At 33.6% G+C, this 25595-nt stretch overlaps 1 protein-coding gene across 1 annotated transcript; it reads left to right on the top strand.

Moving 5' to 3' along the window:
- Positions 1-321: 321 nt before the first annotated feature.
- LOC112006907 (2-isopropylmalate synthase A) lies at positions 322-24691 on the top strand. Its single transcript, XM_065772147.1, is given in 12 exon segments — positions 322-1170; positions 2213-2426; positions 2509-2589; positions 5989-6012; positions 6015-6080; positions 6164-6250; positions 7668-7768; positions 8319-8329; positions 8332-8351; positions 8450-8524; positions 10660-10841; positions 24073-24691. Coding segments are annotated over 12 exon segments (2190 nt in total). The 5' UTR covers positions 322-460.
- The last annotated feature ends 904 nt before the right edge of the window (positions 24692-25595 follow it).

A 25595-nucleotide genomic window follows, 5' to 3' on the forward strand; every position in this document is an offset into this window, starting at 1 on the left:
ATAATTATTTTTTGCAATTAATTATACATAGTAGGAAAAAAAAATGATTGGTCAATGTAAAAGTAAGAGACGACTAATCACAATATGTTACGAAGGAAAGTTGTGGATTTACTAGTGATTTTAAAACTAAAATAACTCTTTGCCTAATAGTGACAAACAACCAGCATAGTATGCTCTATTGTGAAAAATTTGGGGTCCTAAAATTACTCAAAAACATACATTTTGTCACGCACTCTGAGATAAGTTGCACATTTGTAATTGGATAAAATCATCAAAATATAAGATTATAAGTTTATAACCTCGCAACATTCCGTTGTGGTAAAGTGTGACGGAAAAAAAGTGACGAAGATTCATACAAGGTATATTCATACGATACACCCCCATCCCCCAGTGTCATAAACCCCCACTCTCTCCTTCAGGGCTTAACAGCTAGCAATCTCTCTCTCTCTCTCTCTAACCCATGGCCGCCGTTTTCTCAACCCCCAAGTTCTCCCCCACACCCACAACTTCTTCCATTTCCCCACTAAACCCCATAACTCAACACCACCACCACCACCACTCTCCTCTTCATTTCTCCCCAAAACACTCATTCCCTTTCACCTTAAAAAAAACCGCCATCTCCTGTTCCCACCCCCAACAAACCCCATCAAACTCCGCACCCACACCTTCCCCCCTCCGCCGCCCCAATTACATCCCCAACCGCATCTCGGACCCCAACTACGTCCGCATCTTCGACACCACTCTCCGCGACGGCGAGCAATCCCCCGGCGCCTCTCTAACCTCCAAGGAAAAACTCGACATTGCCAGGCAGCTCGCCAAGCTCGGCGTCGACATCATCGAGGCCGGCTTCCCCGCCGCCTCCAACGACGATTTCGAGGCCGTGAAGGCCATTGCCAAGGAGGTTGGCAATGCTGTCGATGCCGATGGGTACGTTCCCGTCATCTGTGGCCTCTCTCGGTGCAATGAGAAAGATATTCGGAGAGCCTGGGAAGCTGTCAAGTACGCTAAAAGACCCAGGATTCATACCTTCATTGCCACCAGTGCTATTCACATGGAATTCAAGTTGAGGAAGACCAAAGAACAGGTCATTGAGATTGCAAGGAGTATGGTGAGTTTTGCAAGGAGCTTGGGCTGCGATGACGTCGAGTTTAGCCCCGAAGATGCTGGGAGGTTTGCTTTTCACATTGCTTTTTCAGTTTTCTGAAATGGGTTTGTGAAAAAAAAAAGTGAAATTTTAAAATGCTAAGATATTGACTAATTAGTACTGTAGCTAAATGTGATAAAGTAGGGACTTGCTCTGCATTGTTGTAAAATTTGCAAATCGGTAACTTTTGTACTTATTTTGATGGAAATGGGAAACCATTTTCAATTAATGGTTGGTATTGGGGCAAAAAGAGTAGAACAGTATAATTGAAAAATGACTATGTTGTTTTTTCTTGGGACAGGCCTGTCAAGTTTAAGTGTTCAATCGCTTAGCTTGACTTTGTTTTCTACATACTTTCTCCGCATGTTAGTTTATTGTGAATAAAAAGAAAGGTTGTACCTAGTGCACAAAACTCCCACTTTTGCATGGTCTGGGAGAGGCGATTGGTAGGCAAATGTGAATAGCCTATCTAAGAAGAAATGTTATGTGAATGTAATGGTTTTCATTTTGTACATGAGAGGTTTCCTGATTTCTCATTTTTTATTGTTTATTGAGAACTCTGATAGAGTTTGATGTGTTGCTATTTGTGCTTTATTCTCAATAAGATTATAGACTTCTAGCAAACCAAAAAGAGAGAAAAAGAATAAAGCCTATTCTCGATGATGATTGTTCTCTATAGTTGGTCATTAGCTCATTTTTTTATTGCCTAAATACACTGTTGGTCCTTAAATTTTAGGCTGTTTAGCCCATGATTGATTTTAGTCCCTATCAAACTTAAAGTGATTGCTTTTAGTCCCTCACACGATGTGGCGTAACTGATGCGTCATCATTCCATAAGGACTAAAAGTGATCACTTTAAGTTTGCAAGGACTAAATCCAATCACTTTAACTTTTTTAGGGACTAAAAATGATAACTTTAAATTTGTTAGGGACTAAAAGAGATTACTTTAAACTTCAAGCACTAAAATCGCTCATGAGCTAAATTTTAGGAACTAACAATGTATTTTGGGCTTTATTCTTCATTAGATTAGAAAACCTAACAATCTTTTGTTTCTTTGAATCTACCAGATCTGATAAGGAGTTCCTTTATGAAATATTGGGTGAAGTTATAAAGGCTGGTGCGACAACTCTAAACATACCTGACACTGTGGGCATTACTGTGCCAACTGAATTTGGGAAATTGATTTCTGATATAAAGGCCAATACCCCTGGAATCGAAAATGTTATTATTTCAACTCACTGCCAAAATGATCTTGGGCTTTCTACTGCTAACACTGTATCGGTATGGCCATCTTTTCTTTTGCTCTGTTGATTCATCGGAAAAAAAAAAAAAATTGCACTCATTTTTTGTTTCATCTGCTCAGGGGGCATGTGCTGGTGCGAGGCAGCTGGAAGTGACAATCAATGGCATTGGTGAAAGAGCTGGGAATGCTTCACTAGAGGAGGTAAGTACTGAATCATGTGACGTTCTGCAGAAAATGAATATCTAATTCTATGTGGCATGGATTTTTGTAACAGGGAGACATGTAAACTTATCCAATACTCCTAGCCAAATATATGATATTTTAGAATTGTGCATACTTAACTAGAGATTAAGATTATATCTATAACTGAATATATAAAATGGGTTCAAGATTCTTTGTTTTTATTGGCAAATGATGGGCGTTGAAGCCATGACCACACCCTCAACCTTGCTCTTACAAAGGAAGGAGGTGTCATTTGAGTTAGAGTTCATTAGCTAAAATTTGACCAACTTTTAAATTAGGGGTACTTGAATGATAAAATTATTATTCCATAGAACTATAGAATATCAAACAATTTAACAAAAAATTGACATGCATATGAAACATTGTATTTATTGATTGGTGTGTCCTCTTGCCACATATGTATAATCTCTTTCCATATCCTGAATTTGTTTCTATGCTTCCTATGTGTGAATGCTATTACAAATAATTTATGAGAACATGATTCTTGTCTTATGCTAACCTAACACCAAATTATAATTGGTCATTACATGAGGTCACTTTCATTCCCATTAAAAAGGCCTTGCATATGAGCATTAGCGTCTCCCATTGCAGCCTTAAGTAATTACTATCCTTCAGATGCCTCCAATATTATTATGGTGTGCCATAGAACATATGCTACTCACGTATGTCTGAAGATATTATAGGGACTTACAAGGCTTCCGGGCATCCATATTCACTTAGATCAATGTCATCAAAAAGTAATTCAAAATCAAATGCATCTTGTTTCTGATCCTGATTTCTGTATGTCCATGTTTATAAGTCTCTCTCTCTCTCCCCCTTGTTCTTCAAAAAATTCTTACTAATCAAGCATTTTGGATGCCGTTGTCAGTTAGAAATTTGATGCAGGAGATTTTAAGATCAACAAAAAAGAGAAGAAGGCCCATTAGTTCATTGTTTTTTATTTATCATTATGTCATTAGTATTTTAAAAGGTCATATGTCTTTTAATGAAGTTGGTTTGTCAGGATTAAGTTGTTATATGTAAGATAAAAGGTTAGGATACTGGGGTTACTAAAGGCTATCATAAATAGCCTCTTTTGAGTCATTGTAGGAAACCTCTTCTTATCTATGGTTTGAATATTTGTTGAGCTCTCTGAGCCTAGAAATTGATATTTGATTGTTCCAACTTCAATCTTATTATCTTTTTCTTTGCCTTAATCTTATTTGTTGTTGGAATTTCTCTTTGAAGCCTTCTCCTACACTAGATCTAGGTTCTCACCATCATCAAGTGGTATCAGAGCGAAATATTCCAGATCTAAGCCACATAATTTAGATTAGAGTCTAAGGTTGCAACTTTTTAACTATGGTTCGTCATGGTAGAGGTCTTGGGGGTAGACAAAATCAGGACCACGAAGATGGATGAGATAAGGCGTATGATTGAAAATTTGTCGTGAGTTGTACAAGTTCTTTGGCAATGAGAACCGGTGGGAACCAGTACAGAGATTCCAAAAGGTGACTGCACAGACCAGAAGTTAGTCTCAAGGATGAGAACAATAATAAAAAATGAAAGCTCCTTTAATGATGTTGGAACCATAGAACATTTAAAATAAATTAATAAAACTTCATTGAAGAAAAGGGAGAGTAACACAAAGAACCAACGCACACAGGCAGTGTGCTAAGGATCAGCAAAAAACAAACTACAAAACATGAAAATTACAACAATCAAGCAAATTAGCTAAAGAAACAAAAGTAAAAGGCCCTTAGGCAGTTGTCCACTCAAATAAAGTTTGGAGTAAAAGTAGCTTCAAGTTATAGATTGATCTCTCATTTCCTTCAAACGTACAAGCATTCCGTTCATGCTAGATAAGCCACGAGACAATGAGGGATCATGGCCCAAATCGCTGCAGATCTATGCTTGTTGAACTTACTAGGCCAGCTAGCTAAAAGATCCACAACCCCAGTTAAAATCCTCAAATTATCCACAGTTAAAATCCTCCCCAAAGCAGCTGACCAAAGGAAGAAACTAAGCTTTATTGGTACTTTTGGCTTCCATATGGTATTCCAAGGAAAAGAGAGTTGGGTATTAGAATGTAGGACCCTATAATAGGATCAAACATAAAAAATTTGCTTGGAAGAAGCTTTCAAATAGAGCTGATTTGCTGCATTACTTCTCATCAAACCAGAATATATCAAATCTATGAAGGTTGCAATCGATTCCAACCCCCAATCTTGTGCTGGACGAACAAAACTGACATTCTAGTGATAACTATCCCTTGAGGGAGACAACAATTATGCCACTGAAGCAACCTTGTTACAAGCAATGCTATACAATTCTGGGAAGTTATCCTTTAAATAGAAGCCCCCATACATTCTTTTCCAACTGGCCAAGCGTCTCTCCATTTTCTCAAGCACACCATTCCATTTAATAGTTGCTTTAAAAGTGGAGCCGAGAGGGAGAACCATATATGGGAGGATCAGTTAATGTGTGCACTTGAATTAAAGGATGAAACTTTTGAAGGAGTTTGTGCCGTAGATTGGGATTCTCCACTAATTTATGAAGATTATCATGAAGAGTATAATCAAGGAGACAAGATTTGGCTTCCTGAAGATAGAAGGTCTTTTTTTTTTTTCCCCTTTTTTTTTTAAGTAAAAATTTTATTAGAAAAGGACAAGGAAAGACAAAGGATATAGACTAGTCCAATTCAAAGAATAGAACTCAAAAGGAAAGAGAATCAATAAAATTAACCAAAGACATTGAGGGGGTGCTGCCTAGAGCATACATCCAATCAAACAATGTCCACAAAATGAGCTTATTGACGACATAGGCAGGACATTTGATGCCATCAAAGACCTGTCTCTTTCTTTCAAACCACATACATGACACACAAGGCTCGCCACTCCTTGGCTCCTCTATGGCATTGACACTGACCTCCGAACATTCCAACAGTCCAAACACAAAATTTGATAACTTTTCTGATCTCAGTGTAGAATGGACCTTGATATGTTTTCTGTCTCCCTGTATGCCATTTTGCATTCTTTATTAGCAAATGAAACTAAGCTGTATAAGTTTATGCAGGCTTGTTATGGTTTCTAACCAGGTCTTGTTTTTGGCATCTTTCATCCTTCTAAAATAAATAGTTTAAGCAAATGAGCTATAACTGAAGTGGAACTCCTCCCCCACCCCCCCCCCCCCCCCCCGCCTTTTATTTATTTATTTTTTATTTATTTAAGAAAGGGTTCAATTATAAGGTTGTGGCTTCATGAAAGATTTTTTCATAGTTAATTTCTTCATATTCTTCTATATTGTTTCATTGTTCTCTTTGCCATTGATTACCCTTTTGTTGTTTAAAGTGCTCTAACATACTTTTGAAATATGCAGGTTGTAATGATCTTAAAATGCCATGAAGGGATGTCTTGGGAGGTCTTTATACTGGAATTAATACACGGCACATTTATATAACAAGCAAGATGGTAATTTCTTCACTGTACAAATTACACCTATTTTTTCATTGTTGGTTGAATGCACTTTTGATGCTCAAGGCATAATTGATTAGGTTGAGGAGTACACTGGGTTGCATGTGCAGCCACACAAAGCTATTGTTGGTCCTAATGCTTTTGCTCATGAAAGTGGTATCCATCAGGTACTTATCACTTATTATCTCTGTGACTGCACCCTATCTGTTAGAGCTCATTTTGAAGAGTTGGTAGGAAGTGGCTAGAAAAGCAATCTATTATCTATCAAGGTTTGCACATGATTGGAAAAAAAAATTTTATTTAGAAATCTGAAGCACTTAACCTTTTATATTGAACAACTAAAATAGAATTTATGAGGAGGCCTCTTTATGGCTCTGTGTGTGCGTGTGTGTGTTTTTTTTATTTTTTTTTTTTTAATTTTTAAAAGGAGGGGCGTTAGAGGTTGATATAGTTACAGGAGGACTAGCTTTTGGGGGGTTAGTAGTCATACAGATGGATTTAGTTGGATAATTAAGGGATTTGAAACTCTGCTACCTGTATGGAAACCAGTAAGTAGGTAAATTAATTTTACAACTGCATACTCGGTACGGCTGTATGTGAAGTTAGTAAACTCATATTAGGTTTTTTAGGGGCTTCTGAATTTTTATTGCCGACCCTACAAGACAGGTTATCAAATTGGTTAGCCTGGTCAAACTCTCAGTCAGTCAAGTGTGTGTGTGTCTATATATATATATATATATAAATGGGTTATATTAAATTAATCTTGATGTAACTCTTTGTCAATGCTCCACCCTATAATAACCTTTTTTTTGTTGATAAGTAAGAGTAATTTATTAAAAAATTTAACAATAAGCTATAATAACTTTTTATTGGATTTATATGTTGAAAATTCAATTGTTGGATTAATGATCTGTTTATGATTAACAAGCATGCAAAATATTGTGTCAATTGGATCTTATTTACCATCCAATTGACGCTAGCTAATTTGTTGAGGATTCATAGCCAACCCAAAATTTTTGGGACTAAGGCTTTGTTGTTATTGTTGGATCTAATTTACCATCCAATCCATAAACTCATGTTTTGTGTATGATTTTAATGACAAAAAATTAAAATTTAATCTAATATATATATTTTAGATGAGATAGTTATTGATCTATGTTGATCATTTTGATATTTTGCAAGCCGAAAGATATAAGGAGACAATGTAATCCAATGGTGGATTTGACAAAAGCACATCCAACAAATGAGAAAAAGTTACGGGGTATAACATTGACAAAAGCTATACCGGCTATTTTTAGCATCTAGAATCTTTTCCTTCGTTCAAGATCCCTATTACTTTATTGGTATCAAAGAATTAATAGTTTTGTTCTGCCCAAAATAGGAATGGACTAGGGTTATGAACTTATATATTATAATCTGATGTGTGTATGCGCGCGCGTGTGTGTGTGTATATATATCAGGTTTGCATTATAAACAAATGTCATTCGTAATTTATTTTCCTCTTTTTTTTCTTTTTTCTTTTTTGGGGGGGGGGGGGGTTGTTGTAATTGAAACTTTAATTACAATAATGCCTTTTGTTTGTAGGATGGAATGCTTAAGCACAAAGGCACATATGAAATAATAGCTCCTGAAGATATTGGTTACGAGCGATCCAATGAAGCTGGTATCGTCCTTGGGAAACTTAGGTATTGCTGTGTTCATTATGGAAATTTTTTATTTGTATCAGCCATAGTTCATGTATTTCAACTTCATTAGTTCCCACTAAGAGAAAGATAATTTTGTTATGCCCACCAAATTTTGTTACCATTCTGAGACTATGGTGGATTTCTTCCTTTCAAGTGTTGTAGCAGCATAACTTATAAAAAAAAAAGTTTTATAATAGCATAAATTAGATTGGGGAACTAAACAAATATTCCAAACTGCTCATCTTTTATCTGACAAATTTGCCTCTGATCTAGTATCTGCTTTTGGATTAGCTTACCGTCAACCCTGTCTAAATAATAAGTAATTGATCCTCAACTATCAATCACTTACTCCATTAGCAGAAATAGACATTAATTCTTTATTTATTTATTTCATAATGTAGTAAAGTACTTTTATTTATGTTGGTTGTTATAGTTATGTCCATGGGTGTATCATGTATGTGAGCAAATGTTATTGAGAATTTTTATTTTTAATATGAAATGACACTATTTTAATATAAATTTTTTTGGTTCATACATTTTGCTGGCACAGTGGACGCCATGCTTGAGAAAGCGACTTGAAGAGGTACTCTGCTGTTTGCACCATTGTGCTTGGTTTTTGGTTTATAAAATTCTTTTTCTTTGCGGTTAAGCATTTACAATTCAATCTTCCTCTTGTTTCAGCTTGGTTATGAGCTTGACAATGAACAACTTGAGAATATATTTTGGCGTTTCAAAGCAGTAGCTGATCAGAAAAAGGTGAGTAAGAGAAGGTGGTCTTTATTTATTTATTTTTTAAAAGTATATTTGAGTTATGGTTTGAGCTCTGACTTTTACGCATTTCGGTTTATAACTTCTCTGACTAAAATATAAGAAATCTGAATTTGAGTCAATTTTAGAAATAATGGTAATTGATAAGAAAAATCAGCACTGCATGGTGCAGTTTCCTACATGCAATTAAGCAATTAAAGAAAAAGGGAAAAAAAAAAATTTATGTTGTTGATGAGTTAGACATGCACCCAATGAATTTTGAATTCATGACCTCACCTTCCTAGTCCATCCATTGGAAGGAGGGAGTGAAGTGCCATTTGAGTTTGAGCTCATTGGCAGAAGGATAAGAAAAGTAAAACATACTTAAACTTTTAATCGGTTAATTGGCTGATTCTAACAGAGGAAAATAGTCTGATTTCTGGTTTCCTGCATAGTAAGACAAACTTGCATACATGTTTTGTGATGAAAGGGAAATGAAACTGTTGCTATTTATCATTTAAGGACTAGATTTTAGTCATTTTACTGCACTTTTATTGACCATACTACCTGCTCTTAATTGTGGGTTGAGGCCAAGTAAAGCTGAAATGGTTCAAACATGTGGAAATGGGTGACAAGGCTTTGTGAATGAAGTAGATTCTGATATGGTTTTATTTGCAAGGCAGAAAGTTGCTGAAGTGTACAGTGTGTTGCAAAATTCTGGATTGCAACAATTTTGAAGGTTTTGGTTGTTAGATTAAGCTTAAGGCATACTGAATGCAAGGACTGATAAACAGGTTTTAAGTTCAAAATTGGTTAGAAGTTCTGTCTAAGGCTTTATTAAATTTACTGTAGAGGAATTACAAGATACATAGGCCTCAAACCTACTCGCTTAAGTATCATGGCTAATGTGAGGTTTCATGCCACAATTCCTTGGCAGCTTGGAAATTCTTTGAATTACTCTCTTTTAATTTACAGTGTGTAGGTATAGGCTTGTGGATAATTTTATTTGTAGTGGAACTGTGCCAAATGCTGAATAAGATAACTAATCACCAAACTAGGACACAAGACCCATGTCTAGATAACTTATTAATAACCAAAACTATCCATTTATTCTTCAATTTTCAAGGAGTTCCTTTTGGGCCAGAGATTTTAGAAGATTCAAATTTAAACAAAACCATCAGCATATTGAAGTAAAAAGATCCAATGTAAGATTCAAAAGTAAGTAAATTAGACTATGCTAGATACCAAGTGTGCCTCACATAGATCTTGGGTGTATGTGTGTGTACATACATATTTTGATAAATAAAAATAACTTGCTCTTCGAATTTGGATCATATTATCTGATTCTTTGGTGTTTCAATTAATAACATAGTGTTAATGGCATCCTTTATGGACTGTGGTCTTTCATGAGTCATGTTTGTGGCTTGAACCCCACCTCCCCCTCCCCTCTATCTACCTATCTTTGAAAAAATAAGAAGAAATTGATCCTTTGTTGAACCAATTGAAGTTGGCATCATGTTTAGGTAATGAGTTCTTTAATGTACTAGCTTAGGTCTGGAGTGCCTGTTATTGTGGGGTTGTCATAGAATCAAGTATTAGATGATGACAAATTATCAGGTTGTTCTCTCTGGAAATGGACAAATTTAAAAACATTAACGCTCTGTTTGTTTTGATGGAAAACCTCGTGAAAAGATAGTTTTCCATGTTTTCTAGTGTTTTGTAGCATAAAAAAAAAATGAGTTAAAGAAAAACTATCATTGGTCAACATACAAAGTATGACTTATTTTTAGAGATTGTTTTCCACTAAATTTTTTTGGAAAGCAACTTTATCTCACAAGCTAAATTTTTTGGAAAACAACTCTATCTCACAAGCTAAATAAGAGAAGTTAGGAGATTGTTTTTCAACCCTTGCTACTAAATATAGGGAAATGAGATAGTTTTATAAAAATGCTTTTCGTAAAATGACTCATTTTTAGAAAATATCATTGCTGAAATAAACAACGGGTAAGTCTTTTTATTGTTGAAACTTGAAATATAATTTGAGTTCTTTGTAGATAACTGTTTAGACATGTTTACATGTACCTGGCATCCTTGTTTCCGGTTCCTTATTTATCTGCACTCTTATTTTTTTGCCAATGTCCCAGAGAGTTACTGATGCTGACCTAAGAGCATTGGTATCTGATGAAGTTTTTCAGCCAGAAGTTGTTTGGAAACTTCATGATCTGCAGGTAAATCCAGAATTTACTTTTCAAATTTTCTGTTCATTGTCTAATTTNTGCCGCGCCGCTCTTCCCTTATATGATCTCGGTTGGCCGAGAACAGGATTGTCCTCGGCGATATTTCCTGGCAATTTGGACTTTCTTCATTCGTCTTCGGACATTTCTTCCTCCTCGGCATGGGCCTTGGGCTTAGTATAAAATGGGATGGGGTTGCCAAATTCTTTAACCCCACACTGTCCATATATATGAGCAAGATGATTGGTAGAGACCATGAAAATTGAATAACTATTTTTTATTGTATTTATTGTCAAAATTTTAGTATGAATACCAAATTCATTCTTGGTTTTTTATTTATATTGATTACATTTAGTTGGTTTACATAATACACATGTTTTAAATTATACATGAAATGTTATAAAAATTTTATGCATATCAAACACTAGAAAACATTTTTAAGCACATTTTGAAGGTTGTTACCAAACATTAGAAAATGAGATAGTTTTCCAAAAATGTTCTTTGGAAAATGAATCATTTTCAGAAAACGTTAATACTAAAACAAATAGAGTATGAATACCTTTTTATTTTATTTATTTTTTTATAGCAATTAAATGATGAATACTAGTCCAATGAACTTGCAGCCGAATAAAACCTACTTTTTTTTTAGTTAAATAATGAAATACTAGGCCAATAAACTTGTAGCCGAATAGAACCTACTTTCTCCATTGTTTTCCTTAGCGTGGATCCGTATCTAGTTTCTCCTCACAAAAAACAAATTAAACAATGCTTGTGAATGAGATCAGATACAATATCTTGTTGTCAAATAAAATTTATGAAATTCAATTTCTGCATATATCAAAAACCAATAGGTGTCGTGGTTCAACAATAAGAACAATCCTTAAGACCTACTAGTCCAATGAACTTGTAGCCGAATAAAACTTACTTTCTCCATTGTCTTCCGTGGACCCATATCTAGTTTCTCCTCACAAAAAACAAATGAAACAATACTTGTGAATAAGATGAGGTAAAGTCTCTTGTCATCAAATAAAATATTTAAAAGGCGAAAAGCACATTTTCGTCCCTACATTTTCACACGATTTTCATTTTGGTCCCTAACTTTTTTTTTTACCGCTTTTAGTCCCTATCCTGAAAAACGCCTATCGTTTTAGTCCCTACCGTTACATTAGAGACGGAAAATGCTGACGTGGCAAACGGATGGCACTGTTGGCTGACGTGGCCATTAAAATAATAATAAAAAATATTATTTGGTATTAAAAAAATTTAAAAATTAATTTATTAATTTTAACTAAGTAAAGAAAATCAAAACAAAAATAAAAATAAAAATTTATATGAATTAAGATCAAAAAGTATCTTGAAGAAGAACACTAAGAACACCAACACCAAACCACCATTTCCGGCCAAACACCAACCCAGTCTTCTAACACAACCCACACAACCTAGCCCCCTAAACACCAACCCACAACCACCCAAACACCAAACCACCATTTCCGGCCATCCAAACACAGATCCGGCCAACCCAAACACCAACCCAGCCACCTAAACGCTAACCCACAGCCACCAAAACACCATTTTCGGCCACCCAAACATAGATCCGGCCAACCCAAACACCAACCCAGCCACCTAAACATTAACCCACAGTCACCCAAACACCAAACTACCATTTCCGGCCACCCAAACACACCAACTATTTCTGGGAGTTTTGTGTAAATAAGAGACACTTCTGGGAGTGTACTCGAAATCGGGGACTTCTTTGCCGGCATCACCGAATCGAGCAGCTAGCCATTTCTCAACGTCCGATATTCGCGTCGCATCGGATCGACCATTCTTCGCTTTGCTCTCACTCGTCCCTTTTCTTTACAATCCAATCAAAAAAAATGTGGGATCTGATTCAATTAAAATATGGAAAACGAAAGAGGAAATTTGATGAAATGGATGGTGAAGAAGAGTACCTTTTGAGAGTTAGCCGGCTGAGTCGACTCCGTGAACCATTAATACGTTTTTGAGTTTTGAGTTTGAGATGTTTTTGAATGTGACTCGGTCTGAACTTTTTCTTTTTTATTAACAGAACTTTTCCTTTTTGATTTTAAAGAAATGGGAGAACGATGATGTAAATCAATTAATGTAATAGTAAAATAATAAATAAAAGGATATTTTATTTTTATTTAATAATTAAATTAAAAGGATAAATTTGGGACCAGTCACATGATATTGACTGAATGATCTGTACAAGAGCATTTGGTGTTGGTGTTCTTAGTGTTCTTCTTCAAGATACTTTTTGATCTTAATTCATATAAATTTTTATTTTTATTTTTGTTTTGATTTTTTTTACTTAGTTAAAATTAATAAATTAATTTTTAAATTTTTTTAATACCAAATAATATTTTTTATTATTATTTTAATGGCCACGTCAGCCAACAGTGCCATCCGTTTGCCACGTCAGCATTTTCCGTCTCTGATGTAACGGCAGGGACTAAAACGATAGGCGTTTTCCAGGATAGGGACTAAAAGCGGTAAAAAAAAAAGTTAGGGACCAAAATAGAAATCGTGTGAAAATGTAGGGACGAAAATGTGCTTTTCGCCTATTTAAAATTCAATTTCCGCATATATCAAAAACCGATAGGTGTCTTGGTTCAACAATAAGAACAATCATTAAAAGCGGAAATCATAGATTGAAACTCTATAAAATTAAAAAAAAAAAAAAGCATATGAACATTAATCATGAAATGCATAGAATTTAATAAAGAAAGAAATTACAATTATTTAGTAACATGAGAGAAGAATTTAAAAAGAAAAAATATGAGAGAAAAACGAGGGTTGGATGGATCATTAATGTAACTATTGAATTATTTATAAAAATAAAATGATTTAAAACACATAAAAAGAACCATCAAAAGAAATTTACAAACAAAAAACTTTAAAAAACGAAAAACAAAACATAACTTAATTAAAATTTATTTGGTATATAAGTTGATATGACAACACAATAAAAGTTCTATTATACTGTTCTATTATTAGAGACATTGTGCGTCTCTTCTTATAATAAAAAAAAAATCCACAAAAACACTTACAAAATAATAAGAATGATGAGATATATATATTTATATATATTACAAATTTTATTATATAAGATCATAAGACATTTTTTCTTTGAGAGAGTATAAGATAAATTAAAACAAAAAGAATTATAGATATTTATCATAGACCTTGTAAAAGAGCATTTATAGCAGCGTAGCTAAATAGCTATATAGCTATTTTAGCTACACCAAAACACAAAAAAGTAGGCCGCAACAGTGGAGCTATACTTAAAATTTTTTACCTTCTTGCTACAGTGCACATCTATCTATAGATGTGCACTGTAGCTGAATGCTAAAAAGAAAAAAAAAATTTTATTCTGTGTTCACACTATTTTTATTTTTTATTTTTTATTCTTTCTTTCTTCTCCTTTCTCCATGTCTCTCTCTTCATTGCCTCTCCATCCCTTCTTTCTTCCTCCAAACCCTTCTTTCTTCCTCCACAGATCCATCGCCGATCTACATGAGCCCAGCCGCGGTCGCGCATCGGGAGAAACCTCTCATTCAAACGCTATTCGAATTGGCTAGGCCCTGAGAGCAATGGCAGATATAGATCGAGAAAAATCCCATGAAGAAAAGAGTGGCGATCAACACCACCACAATTATCGCCATTGATGGATTGAACTTGGTGTACTAGTATGGGTCTGGGCTGGGCTGGGTTGCGGCCATTTGATCATCACCTTCAGACATATAAAAAGAACTCCGATCAGAGTCTAGATCGGACAGTTGGGATTAGGTTGTGCTTGTGTTTTAGTTTGGCTTTGTTGATTTTTTTGCTTTCTTTTTTTGTTCTTCTTCACTGGTTTTGATGGGCACGGCAGGGTTGTGGTTGTGCAGTGATTTTTATGGGTTTGATGGTAGATGTGGTTGTGTGTTGGTGGTAGAATGAAATATTATTTTATTGTAGTGTTTATATTATTTTATTGAGTTAAAAGTTAAAATAGCTCCACTGTTGTAGGATGTGAGAAGGTAAAATAGATAATGTGACTTTTTGTGTAGCTAAAAAGCTAAAAATTTAGCTCCACTACTGTGGATGCTCTTAGAACATTCACATTAAGAATGTTATAAAATATAGCATTTAGCATCTCAAAAAATTATTTTATCCATTTTAACAACCCACTTTATAATATACTCAACATCAAAGGTTCTATTATTTTACCTCTTCATTTAAATATTCTTTTTTTATTCTTTCTTTATGCTTTCCTTTAACTACCATGTACCTATTTGAATAAACAAATACAGAGTAATTTTTTTTTAACACCTTGCTACAGTGGGCTGTAGTTGGGCACTGGCAGCGCCAAGTGTTAATCAGGGTGGTCATAGGACCACCCTGAATTTTAAAAAAATATATATATATAACTTAATCAGGTTGTTACTGATGAATAGAAAATAATTTCAGTAGTAAGTTCAAATTAGAACTAATAAAAACTTACAACCTAGATTTTGTTGTGAAAGTGTTGCAAAAATGTTGTGGACATAATACTTCTAAAAAATTGCTTAAACAAACATATTAGCCTAAAATCTCAAATCAAACATTTAATTGTGATTTTAAATTGTGTTTCAACTAGCATATTTTAAAATTGCTACTTTTTATATATAAAAAATTGCACACTTTTCAAATAGCTAATCTCTTAGTATTTGCTTTGGTCTTTAGCCGAATTTGTTGGATTTATGTGATATATTTTTTCAAAAAGATAATGTATTTTGTTTGTATTAGTACCTATTAAGCAATATGTTAGTAATTGAATAGGAGATCAGTAGCTTAATAATTGCTTGATTGTGTATATTGAAAAAGATGTAATTGATAATACTAATAGTGAAACTATCATATCACACAACAATTTTAAAATATGAAAACTTGTGAAAGAAAATTTTAAAACTTTATATATTTGAATATGTTTTTATTTTGTGATGTTAATGTATTGAAGTTTTATTATTAATAAATTTTTAAAAATTAAATGTTTTTAATGACCACCCTGAAAAAAGTTTCTGGAGTTGCCACTGTAGCTAGGGGTGGCAAAATTGAACACGACCCGTGAACCTGACACCCGTGAACCTGACACGAAATTAGCAGGTTATGAGTTGAAACTTAATGGGTTAGTGTCATATTCAGGTTGACATGACTGACTCGTTTAATAAACAGGTTGGGTTAGTGTCCAATACATGGAACCCGTTTGACCTGTCTGACCTGTTTAATTAAATGAAAATTTACCAATATGCCCTTCAAATCCTAGGTATAAAAACTTATTAGTTGTTGTGGTTTATTTTCATTATTTGTGATATTGAGATATGCTTTAATTTTGAATGATTATTTGTGATACAGTTACTAGTTAATTCTGAATTTTATACTAAAAATATTTATTTTTTTGGTTTTTCATAACTCAATTTGGTTAATACTATTTTTTTTTTCATTTTGATAAAATCTGATAAATAGGTCGACACAATTGACCCGTTTAATAAATGGGTCATGTTAAGGTTGATGAATCTTGATCTGTTTAATGAATATGTCGAGTTAGTGTTGACTCATATAGTCAGATATTCATGAGTTAACACGACATGAACCCGACACGCGAATATGAATTGCCACGCCTAACTATAGCTGGTTGTCAAAATTTATTGCCAATAGCCTATTTAATGTAGTGTGCTTTTTTGAAATCAAATATTAAAAAATAGCATTTTTAACTTTTAAAACCTTTAATGTGAATGCTCGCAGACGAGATAGCCACTAGTTATAGACTAAATTAAAGCTCTAGCCCTTGTAAGCCCATAATCTTACTAGGGCATCGACACAAAAGAGTTGACTTCAATATAGATATGCTAGACCCCGTGACAATCAATTTAATTTGCACCATATAGAATATGCTAGTTGTGAATAACAAGACCAAGCAAAACATGAGAGAGGAGGCCGAGTAGTTAGGCCACAGATGGTGCATCACCCTCAACCTCCAACCATGACATGAATAATATATTCACATCGGTTTGGGCTTTTCTCTTCTTGCCTCAATTTTTAAAATAATAATAATAATAGCAAAACTAACTTCTTTTGAAAATAAACTACTTTTTTTTTTTCATCATATATTTATTTATTATAAAGCTACCAAAAATTATATTTTTTGTCTTATATTTATGTTTTGCTTTGTTACCAAACGGATACTCATCTCTTAAAGCACATAACTTGGCTTGGGCTTATCGCAATTCTAATAGAACGACAGTGCCTTTTTATCCGGGGGATTGAACTATGCAATTCACCTTAAATTAAGTTGTGAGAGAAGTTAACAAAATAAGTGAAAAAGTAAAATAGTAAAAAATTAAAAGTTAACATATTTTTTTATTCAAGAGTTGAGAATAAAAATGATATTTGAAACTTTCAATTTTAACGTTTGATTTGCAATTGTACAGTGCAGTAGCCCTAACTATTGCACTAGATCTCAATTCTTATCGAGGACCCAACTAGGAAGTGGTACATTCTCAAAAAAAAAAGAAAAAAAAGAAAAAGAAAAAAAAACTAGGAAGTGGTTTTTGTCATTTAACTATATCATTGGATTTCTTTGCTTTGTGTTCTTCACTTTTTCGTTTTCGGAACACTATGCATATACTCTTTCTCTATTTCTTATGTAGAATTATACTAAGATTCGATATAAAGACATAGTGCACAGATTGATTATCACACACTGTCGTATAGTCTTCCAAGCTTTGTATCTTCAGTGATAGCATATCTATAAAATGCAATATAGATTATCCATATTCCATAATAAAATAAAATAACACACACTTGTATCTTCAAGCTTTATTAAATTGGCAAGTGATTTGGCTAGTGACGCTGTTCTATATTAAATTAGCAAATAGCATGTGAAGCTGTCCCTACCGATCGATGAGGGAAAAAAGAAAAAAGAAAAATGTAGGCCTGTCAGTCGTGGTAGCATTTGCCTTTGTTTCCCTTTGAAATTTTGATTAATTAACTATGGTTGTGGTTTGTGTCATTGGAATGCATGATGTGTAGGAGATATAGCTGTAAACTTAAATATGTCAAGAAAATAAAGAAAGAAAAGTAAATATGTCATTCTGTAAACTTAAATATGCATGGATAACCAACAATGATGCTATAATAATAGCTAGCTGAAACTTGTTATGCAGCTGTGTAGGAGATATAGCTCCAGATTCTTCTGTAAGTTCCTCACATTCCTTTGAAAATCATGCTGCCATAAACGAGAGAAACCGGCTAAATGCTTTTAATTTGTTTTTAAAATTTTATTTAAAAAAAAAGAAAAGAAAAAGAGAAAGGAAAGTACTGAAAAATATTTCGGAATGTTTGAAGAAATTAATACAATAACAAAATAGTCTTTCCTTTCAATATGTAATGGCTATCAGCCTATTTGGGCTCTGTTAGATTGTAGAAATAGTATGAGATAGAAACGGTCAAATTCTCTGAAAATGAGAAAAAAAAAAAAAAAAGAATTCCAAGAAGCATAGACATGAACATGACATGACACGAACATGGTAGGGGATACAACAGATAATAATTACTATATCTTCCCCCTTAGAAAATCTATGAAGCATGCACATGTATGAATATAATATATTCTTGAAAACATAAGACACAACAAATAAATCATTAGTATATATCTATATATATATATATATTTTTTGGGCATAATCTATGTTTCTTTTAGGTTTTAAATATACGCAACAAGTAACAATCATCAAAATGTTTGAAAAACATATCTAAAATTAATTTAAAAACAATAATAGATTGTAAAGAAGTATATTGATACCTATAAAATAGTGTTTAAAATACAAACTAAGAGTTCAAATAAACTACAATCAATATCAAACTAAGAAAAAAGAAAAGTCTTCGTGATGATCCAATAATGACAACATGATCGATCCCCTTCATTACTGTTAGGTTACCAATTATCTCCATTAACATCGCCATCACTATACGATACCACTATCGAAAAGGCTGTTCTTCATCCTCAATTCATCTAGGTAGCCAAGTTTCTTCAAATGGTTCATCTAAAGTATCACTTGTAATATCCCACTTCTGAGATATTCTTTTATTGTAATCTTCCTTATCTCTTGAAATAAGTCAAATATTAATATGCACATATACTAAACATTCAGCATCATTAGGAGTAATTTGTCATTCTTCTTTAATGAATTAATAAAGGAGAAGGTATTTCGATTCCTTTAACAACATGATAACAAATTATATAAACGTCACATTTCACAACTATGGCGGATTATTGCTTTTCATAATTGTTTCACAATCGTGATAATTAGAGTGGTTTAGAAATCGATTCAGGATCAAATTGGTTAAACTAATCAATTTGGTTTTTAAAACCATGGTTAGTGATGAAATAGATGATTGTATATATGCTAACTTTCATTTATGCATAAAAGTCAAGGATAGGGCTCTTACATTATTCCTAAAGGAGTGTTCTTTAAATACAAAGGAATTTATAAAGTTTTATTTATTTATTGTATTTTGGAAGCTAAGAAATTTATAATGACAGAGCATTCAATTTGTTTTCTTTGATATTGTGTGGAGTTTAGTTTATAAGGGCACGTTTAGTAGATTGTAATATATACTGTAATATAATAGATATTCTTATGGTATAACTATTCGGTCGTTTGGTTATGTTTTTATTACAATGAATAGTTATTCTTTATGAATAGCTATTTTTCAAAATGAGGAATAACTATTTCTTATCACAAGTACTAAATTTCTATTCCTTCACCTTATGTAACAACTTTTTTTAAAAAAATTCCTAAAAAGCTATTAGTTGCCACATTTTCAAAAGAAAAGAAAATAAATTTTTCTTCTTGTTAATTATTAAATCTATTTTGAACACCCTAAAATAAGTGTATTTTAAGAAATTTGACTTAAAAATGATTTAATTACACTTTCTTTTTATATTTTACTAAATTGCAGATGTATATTTAGGATTCTATTCTTAAATGATCACCAAACTAATGAATAGTAATATTTATTCTTATTTCTATGTAATAATTATTACAGTGTACCAAGCGTGACTAAATTTTTATGAAATTTATGGTACATTATTAAGGGTGAGGTAATGGTTGTTATTGTTGGCAAGAATCATGTGAACACAATTTTTTTTTTTTCCACGTACGCTAGCATTGACTAGACTTTGGGAGTTGCCAAGTTGAGTACTTCCTTCGTTGACATTCTTGTAGTTTCTCAAGCTGGATTAGACTCTGATGATGAATCAGATCAAACCTGTATATATAAACTGAGTCATGTGTATCTTAACATTGAGGTTTGACTTGGGGAGGGCTACTTCTGTCTACGTGTTTTTCTAACGTATGCACGTTAATTAATAAACTATTTTAAGAAATGTTAGATTTGGAACAAATTTCACAACTTTTCTTTTGTCACAACTTGCGATCGGTGAAAAAATAAAAATGATGGCTTATATTTTCACCGCTCACAATTCATTATGTGATAAATTGTTGTCGTTTTAATATTGTTTTTGAATGATTGAATTCATGCAATTCATAATACTGCTAAGTGCCAGCACATATTTACATATTTTAAATTGGGTCAAAGAGAATTAAACTTAGAAAAATTAGGCTTTGTTTTTCATAAAGGTGTGATATTTCGTCATGCATTAATATAATTTCTCCTTCGCCGCCTTGATTTGACCCAATTTTTGAGTACCGTAGCCAGTTCTTAGCTCTCTCTCTCTCTCTCTCTCAAACACACTTTGCTATAAAACACTTTTTCTGATTTTATATCTAACCACTCGATGGAGACTTTGCAATATTGGATCCCAAACGAAGTTATTATTCGGTCTCTTTCCAATGAATGACACGCACATTAGTGTTTGTACTTTGTATTTTGTGTTGGGGGGGGGGGGGGGGGGGGGGGGGGGGGGTGGGGAGGGTGGGGTGTGTGGTTAATGAAAGTAGTAAAAAAAAAGGGTATGCGAGGTCAAAGCATCTGGGGATTAAAGATTCGGACCAAAATCACTATAAAAATCACAAATTGTGGGTGAGGAAGTTTTTATATATTCCAATTAGTGGGTTTGTCTACTAAAGTATGACAAGTTAGATTATGGTTCAAGATATGTGTTCATCTGGGGGAGATTCCTGCTGGGTTGATGGATTAATAGGCAAAGCTGGAAAATACTTTGATATACATCCCTCTCATTTTTTTGGTTCAGTGTAGAAACTAGAAAGTGATGGAGACAGTAACCAACTAAAGAGGATCTGATCCCATCCTTGAAAGTGAAACTATCACCTACTATCTACTTTCCCTAACCCCAAAATAGAACAAAGGGTAAAAGACCACGTTCCCATTTGGCCATTTCTCACAAGCTCCACGCTTGAAGGTTTGTTAAAGTGTCTTTACTCTTTACATTACATTAATGTTAGCTTCCCAATCAGTTCCCACTGAGAACAAAAATTTTCCCCCAAATGAATATAGAAGTATGTTTTTATTTTAAACCTCATAGTCATTGGAATGCATGATGTTTATTTTAATCAAAAGGTGTTGTTAATAATGCTGCTCGAATGAGTAAGGACTAAGGATAAAGGTTTTTATTTTATGGGAAATGTTAACGGATGTTATAAGGGTATTAGTTTAGGAACTATTTTTAGAAATATTTTATGAAAAAAATGATAAAACTATTAATTTTCCTGACACATTTTTATATTTTCCATGAAAATGATGTTAAAATTTTCTTGATATAATTTATTAACCATTATCCAAATGGGGCGTTTGGTTCGCCGTGATGTTACATTTCCCATAAAAATGATGTTAAAACTTTCTTAATATAGTTTATTAACCATTATCTTAAGGGGATAATGGTGCTCGAAGGAGTGGGTAAGGACTAAGGATTATGGTTTTTATTTTATGAGAAATGTTAATGGATGTCCTAAGGACATTGGTTAATAAACTATTTTTAGAAATATTTTATGAAAAAATGATAAAAAAAATTAATTTTTTTGACACCTTTTTTTATATTTTTCATGAAAGTTGTATGGGCACATTTTGCTCCACAGCCCAAAAAATGGATAGATAATGGCCCAATGAGACCAAAACAATGAATTTGTTGGAGAGTGGGCTTAAGACTGAATATTTAATGAGTTAGGAAGATATTGGTCACAATAAATTAGTTATTAGTGGAATGAACAAACAGTTTGAACAAAAAAGACTCTCCTCGGTCAAATCCGAGGAAGGTATGTTCTTATATATTTCTCTTAAACTTATACAAAAATTACTGTTCGTCGTTACACAATGATGTTTTCTCTAGTTTTTCTCATGATCCCCTTTGTGAGGGAGTTCATCCCTTTTATACGTCCTTTCTTTCTTTCATCTTAGCCCTCCACGTGTAGATCAGACTACTAATCTTCTTGATACTTGTCCCATCAGCACATTCTTGAAGTCTTTGGAGGTAGCTGTAAGGTTAAAAGTTACTGTTCAGGCATCATTTCCACATTAATGCGGTTAAGGGGTTAGATGTAGAGCATTCAATGCAGTGGTAGCAGTTTTCTTCTAAGATATTTCTCACTTCTCTTTTGTCTTATATCTTTTTGACGCTTATCCATCAAAGCACGATTGCCTGCTGCCAAGTACTTGATGGGTAGTCGGACTTTAGGCCTTCGTATTGTTGGCCAAGGTGGCATTGCTCCTCGGACAACATCACCTACTCATTATGTCCTGACCTCTTCCTTGGCCTAATATCTATCTGCCTTCATTTGCACTAGTCTATCCTTGAGCTATTTGATGTCCTCGGGCGCGGCCCACGACCCAATATTCGCATCTGAGCCCTTCATCCCTACAAAAGTGATGTTAAAACTTTTCTAATATAATTTATTAACTATTATCCTAAGGGGGTATTTAGTTTGCCGTGATGTTAAATTTCTCATGAAAGTAATGTTAAAACTTTCCTAATAAAAAAATGATAATCAATACCTATTAATAACTACCAAAATTGTCAAATTTCATATTTAATAATTTATATACAAACATAGTCATAATATATGTTTATAAATAGCTATCATAATTATCAAATTCATATTTATACACCAAGTAAAAAGAAAATGTTTAGGACATATTTTACGTAATTGACTAATTTTTTGACAAAATGCACTTTTTGTAATTGGATAGACTAGGATGTGTTTAGTACTTCAAGAAATAAGAGTTCAAGTGAAGTATTAAAGTCATGAAGATTGGACCAAGAAACAAGTGAAGAAAAAATGTTCATTAAAGCTCGACAGATACCTTGACAGAAACAGTATCTATTGAGATTTAAGAACGAAACTCGACAGAAGCTGGATCTGTCGAGATCTACAAAATCAGAATTTCCAAATCTGATTTTTGGCCCTCGCTGACATGTATGTGTAAGGTTTCTTTTCTTACAACCCTTGACATATATAAGGCTAATTTTAAAGGCCGTTATAGATGGAGAACACATGCAGAAAGTGACCTAGTACCTTATTCTCTTTGTAAGAAGTTACTACGTCTTTTGCACCTTAAGGTTTTGTAACTAAGTACTTCTTGATCTTCATTGTTAATGAAGTGAAGAACTTTGCAGCCAAAAATATCTTCAAGTTACTGGAGTTAGTCACATATTGGAATCCGTATAAAAGGGTGGCATTCATATATTGAAGAGTTCAAAGGTTCTGAAGCGGTAGAAGGTTTCTGTTGTAAGTTCATCTACGGGAATTGCAGAATCTAGGGACAAAAATTTTGTACTAGGTTTGAAACTTATCTTTACTATAGTGAATTTCTTTTCGGAAAGATTTCCTCCCAGGTTTTTTACTGTGAAATTAGTTTGTTTCATTAGTTTTCCTAGGTCATCATATCTTGTCTTATTTACTATTCCACTGTGCATGATATTGATGTTTGTTTGTTTTAACAAGGTTTATTCATAATTAATTTAATTAACAACTTGAGTTTAAAACTTGTTAATTCTACCAACCGATGTCTAAATTTCCCAACAAGTGGTATCAGAGCAAGTACACTCTGATTGGATTAATTTCCTGAATGTGATCCTTGACCCTCGTTGTCATTGATCCTGAATTTGATTCTTCCTTTGTTTGATAGTACTAACTATGCGTACTGGAAAGTTCATATGAAAACTTTTTTTGCAAGCTCTTGATGAAAAAGGTAAGCTATTGAAGTCGGCTGGGTTAAGTCAAAGGAAGCGTTGGTGGATTGAGATGAAGTAAAGATCAAAGCGAAAAATTTTAACAGTAGGGTTTTGAATGCTCTGTTTAGTGGTGTGACCAATGAGGAATTCAAGAAAATACCATCCACAAAAATTGCTAAGGAAGCATGGATTATTCTTGAGACCACCTATGAAGGTACCAAGGCAATGAAGATCGTTAAGTTTCAAAGACTTACCAGTAGTTTTGAAAAAATAAGGATGGAGGAGGATAAGGCTTTTGATGAGTTCTATGCTAAACTCAAGGATATCATGAATTCTGCCTTCAATCTTGAAGAATCTATTACAGAACCCAAAATTGTTAGGAAAATCCTTAGGTCCCTACCTGAAAGATTCCATGCCAAGATCACTATCATTGAAGAAGTGAAGGACATTGGTCAAATTCCTTTGACTGAGCTTGTAGAAAACCTTCAAACCTATGAGATAGGATTAGGTAAAATGGGAAAAGGTAGAAAGAGTAGGAACATGGCTTTTAAAGGTATAGAGGAAGAGAATGATGACTCTGAAGATGAAGATGAGGATGAGGATGAGGACTTGGACTTAACCTTCATAGCTAATGAGATTATCAAACTTCTCCAATATAGGAAAAATGATAAGAACAAAGCCCCTAGGAAATCTGAATCCTTTAGGAAGGGCAAAAATGAGAAACTCCTCATCCAGTGCCATGAGTGAAAATGTTTTGGTCATATAAAGATAAACCGCCCAAACTATTTTATGAAGGAAAAGACCAAGAATTCAAAAGGTAAAGTGTTAGTTGCTACCTTGAGTGATTCTGAGAGTGATCTTTCTAATGAATATAAGGATGAATATTGTCATTATATGGCTTTTGCTGCCATAACCGATAAGGTGATTGTGGAAAGTGCTAGTGACAATGAGGATTCTTTTGATGATGTAGTACCCAAGAAGTTGACCATTTAGGAAGCCTATAATAAGCTATGCACTGAATTTATAAAATCTGAAAAGACTTCCTATCTTTGTAAAAAAGAGCTTAATGAAGTAAAAATTGAAAAAGCTGAATTGTTAGTCAAACTAGATGAGACTACAAGGTCAGTTGAGACTCTTGTTGTGGAGAACACCTCATTGGAAGAGAAGGTCAAGAATCTCGAGGTTGAGCTAAGTCAAGCTAGAACTTTAATAGAGAGGATGTCTAGTGCAAAGTTTGACGAGGTATTAAGTGCTCAAAAGCCTAGTTTTATAAGATTGGCTTAAATTATGTTGTTTCCTTCGGCCTCTCATCTTCCACGGCTTCTGGATTGAAGACTATCTTTGTGTCCCAATCTGAGAAAGGTGATAAAGGTATGAAATCTAAAACTGATTAGGCTAATTGTAAATCCTTTGTTAGAACTCTAGGAAGTTTAGTAGTTTAAAAACTACTCATGTTTGTCACCATTGTGGTGTTTCTGGACACATTCGTCCCAATTGCTTTAAGTTGTATCCTCATAAGCAAGTGTCCAAACAATTATAGGTTCCCTCTCAAGGTTCAATACCTTTGTTTGAAGAGTTATTAAAAGCTTTGAGCTTTTTAACTTAATTTTAGGAGAATTCTAATTCTTCTAAGTCTTTTGGGAAACATACT

The sequence above is a fragment of the Quercus suber genome, unplaced genomic scaffold (genome assembly GCF_002906115.3).
Source record: "Quercus suber isolate HL8 unplaced genomic scaffold, Cork oak 2.0 scaffold_54, whole genome shotgun sequence".
NCBI classification, from domain to species: Eukaryota; Viridiplantae; Streptophyta; class Magnoliopsida; order Fagales; family Fagaceae; genus Quercus; species Quercus suber.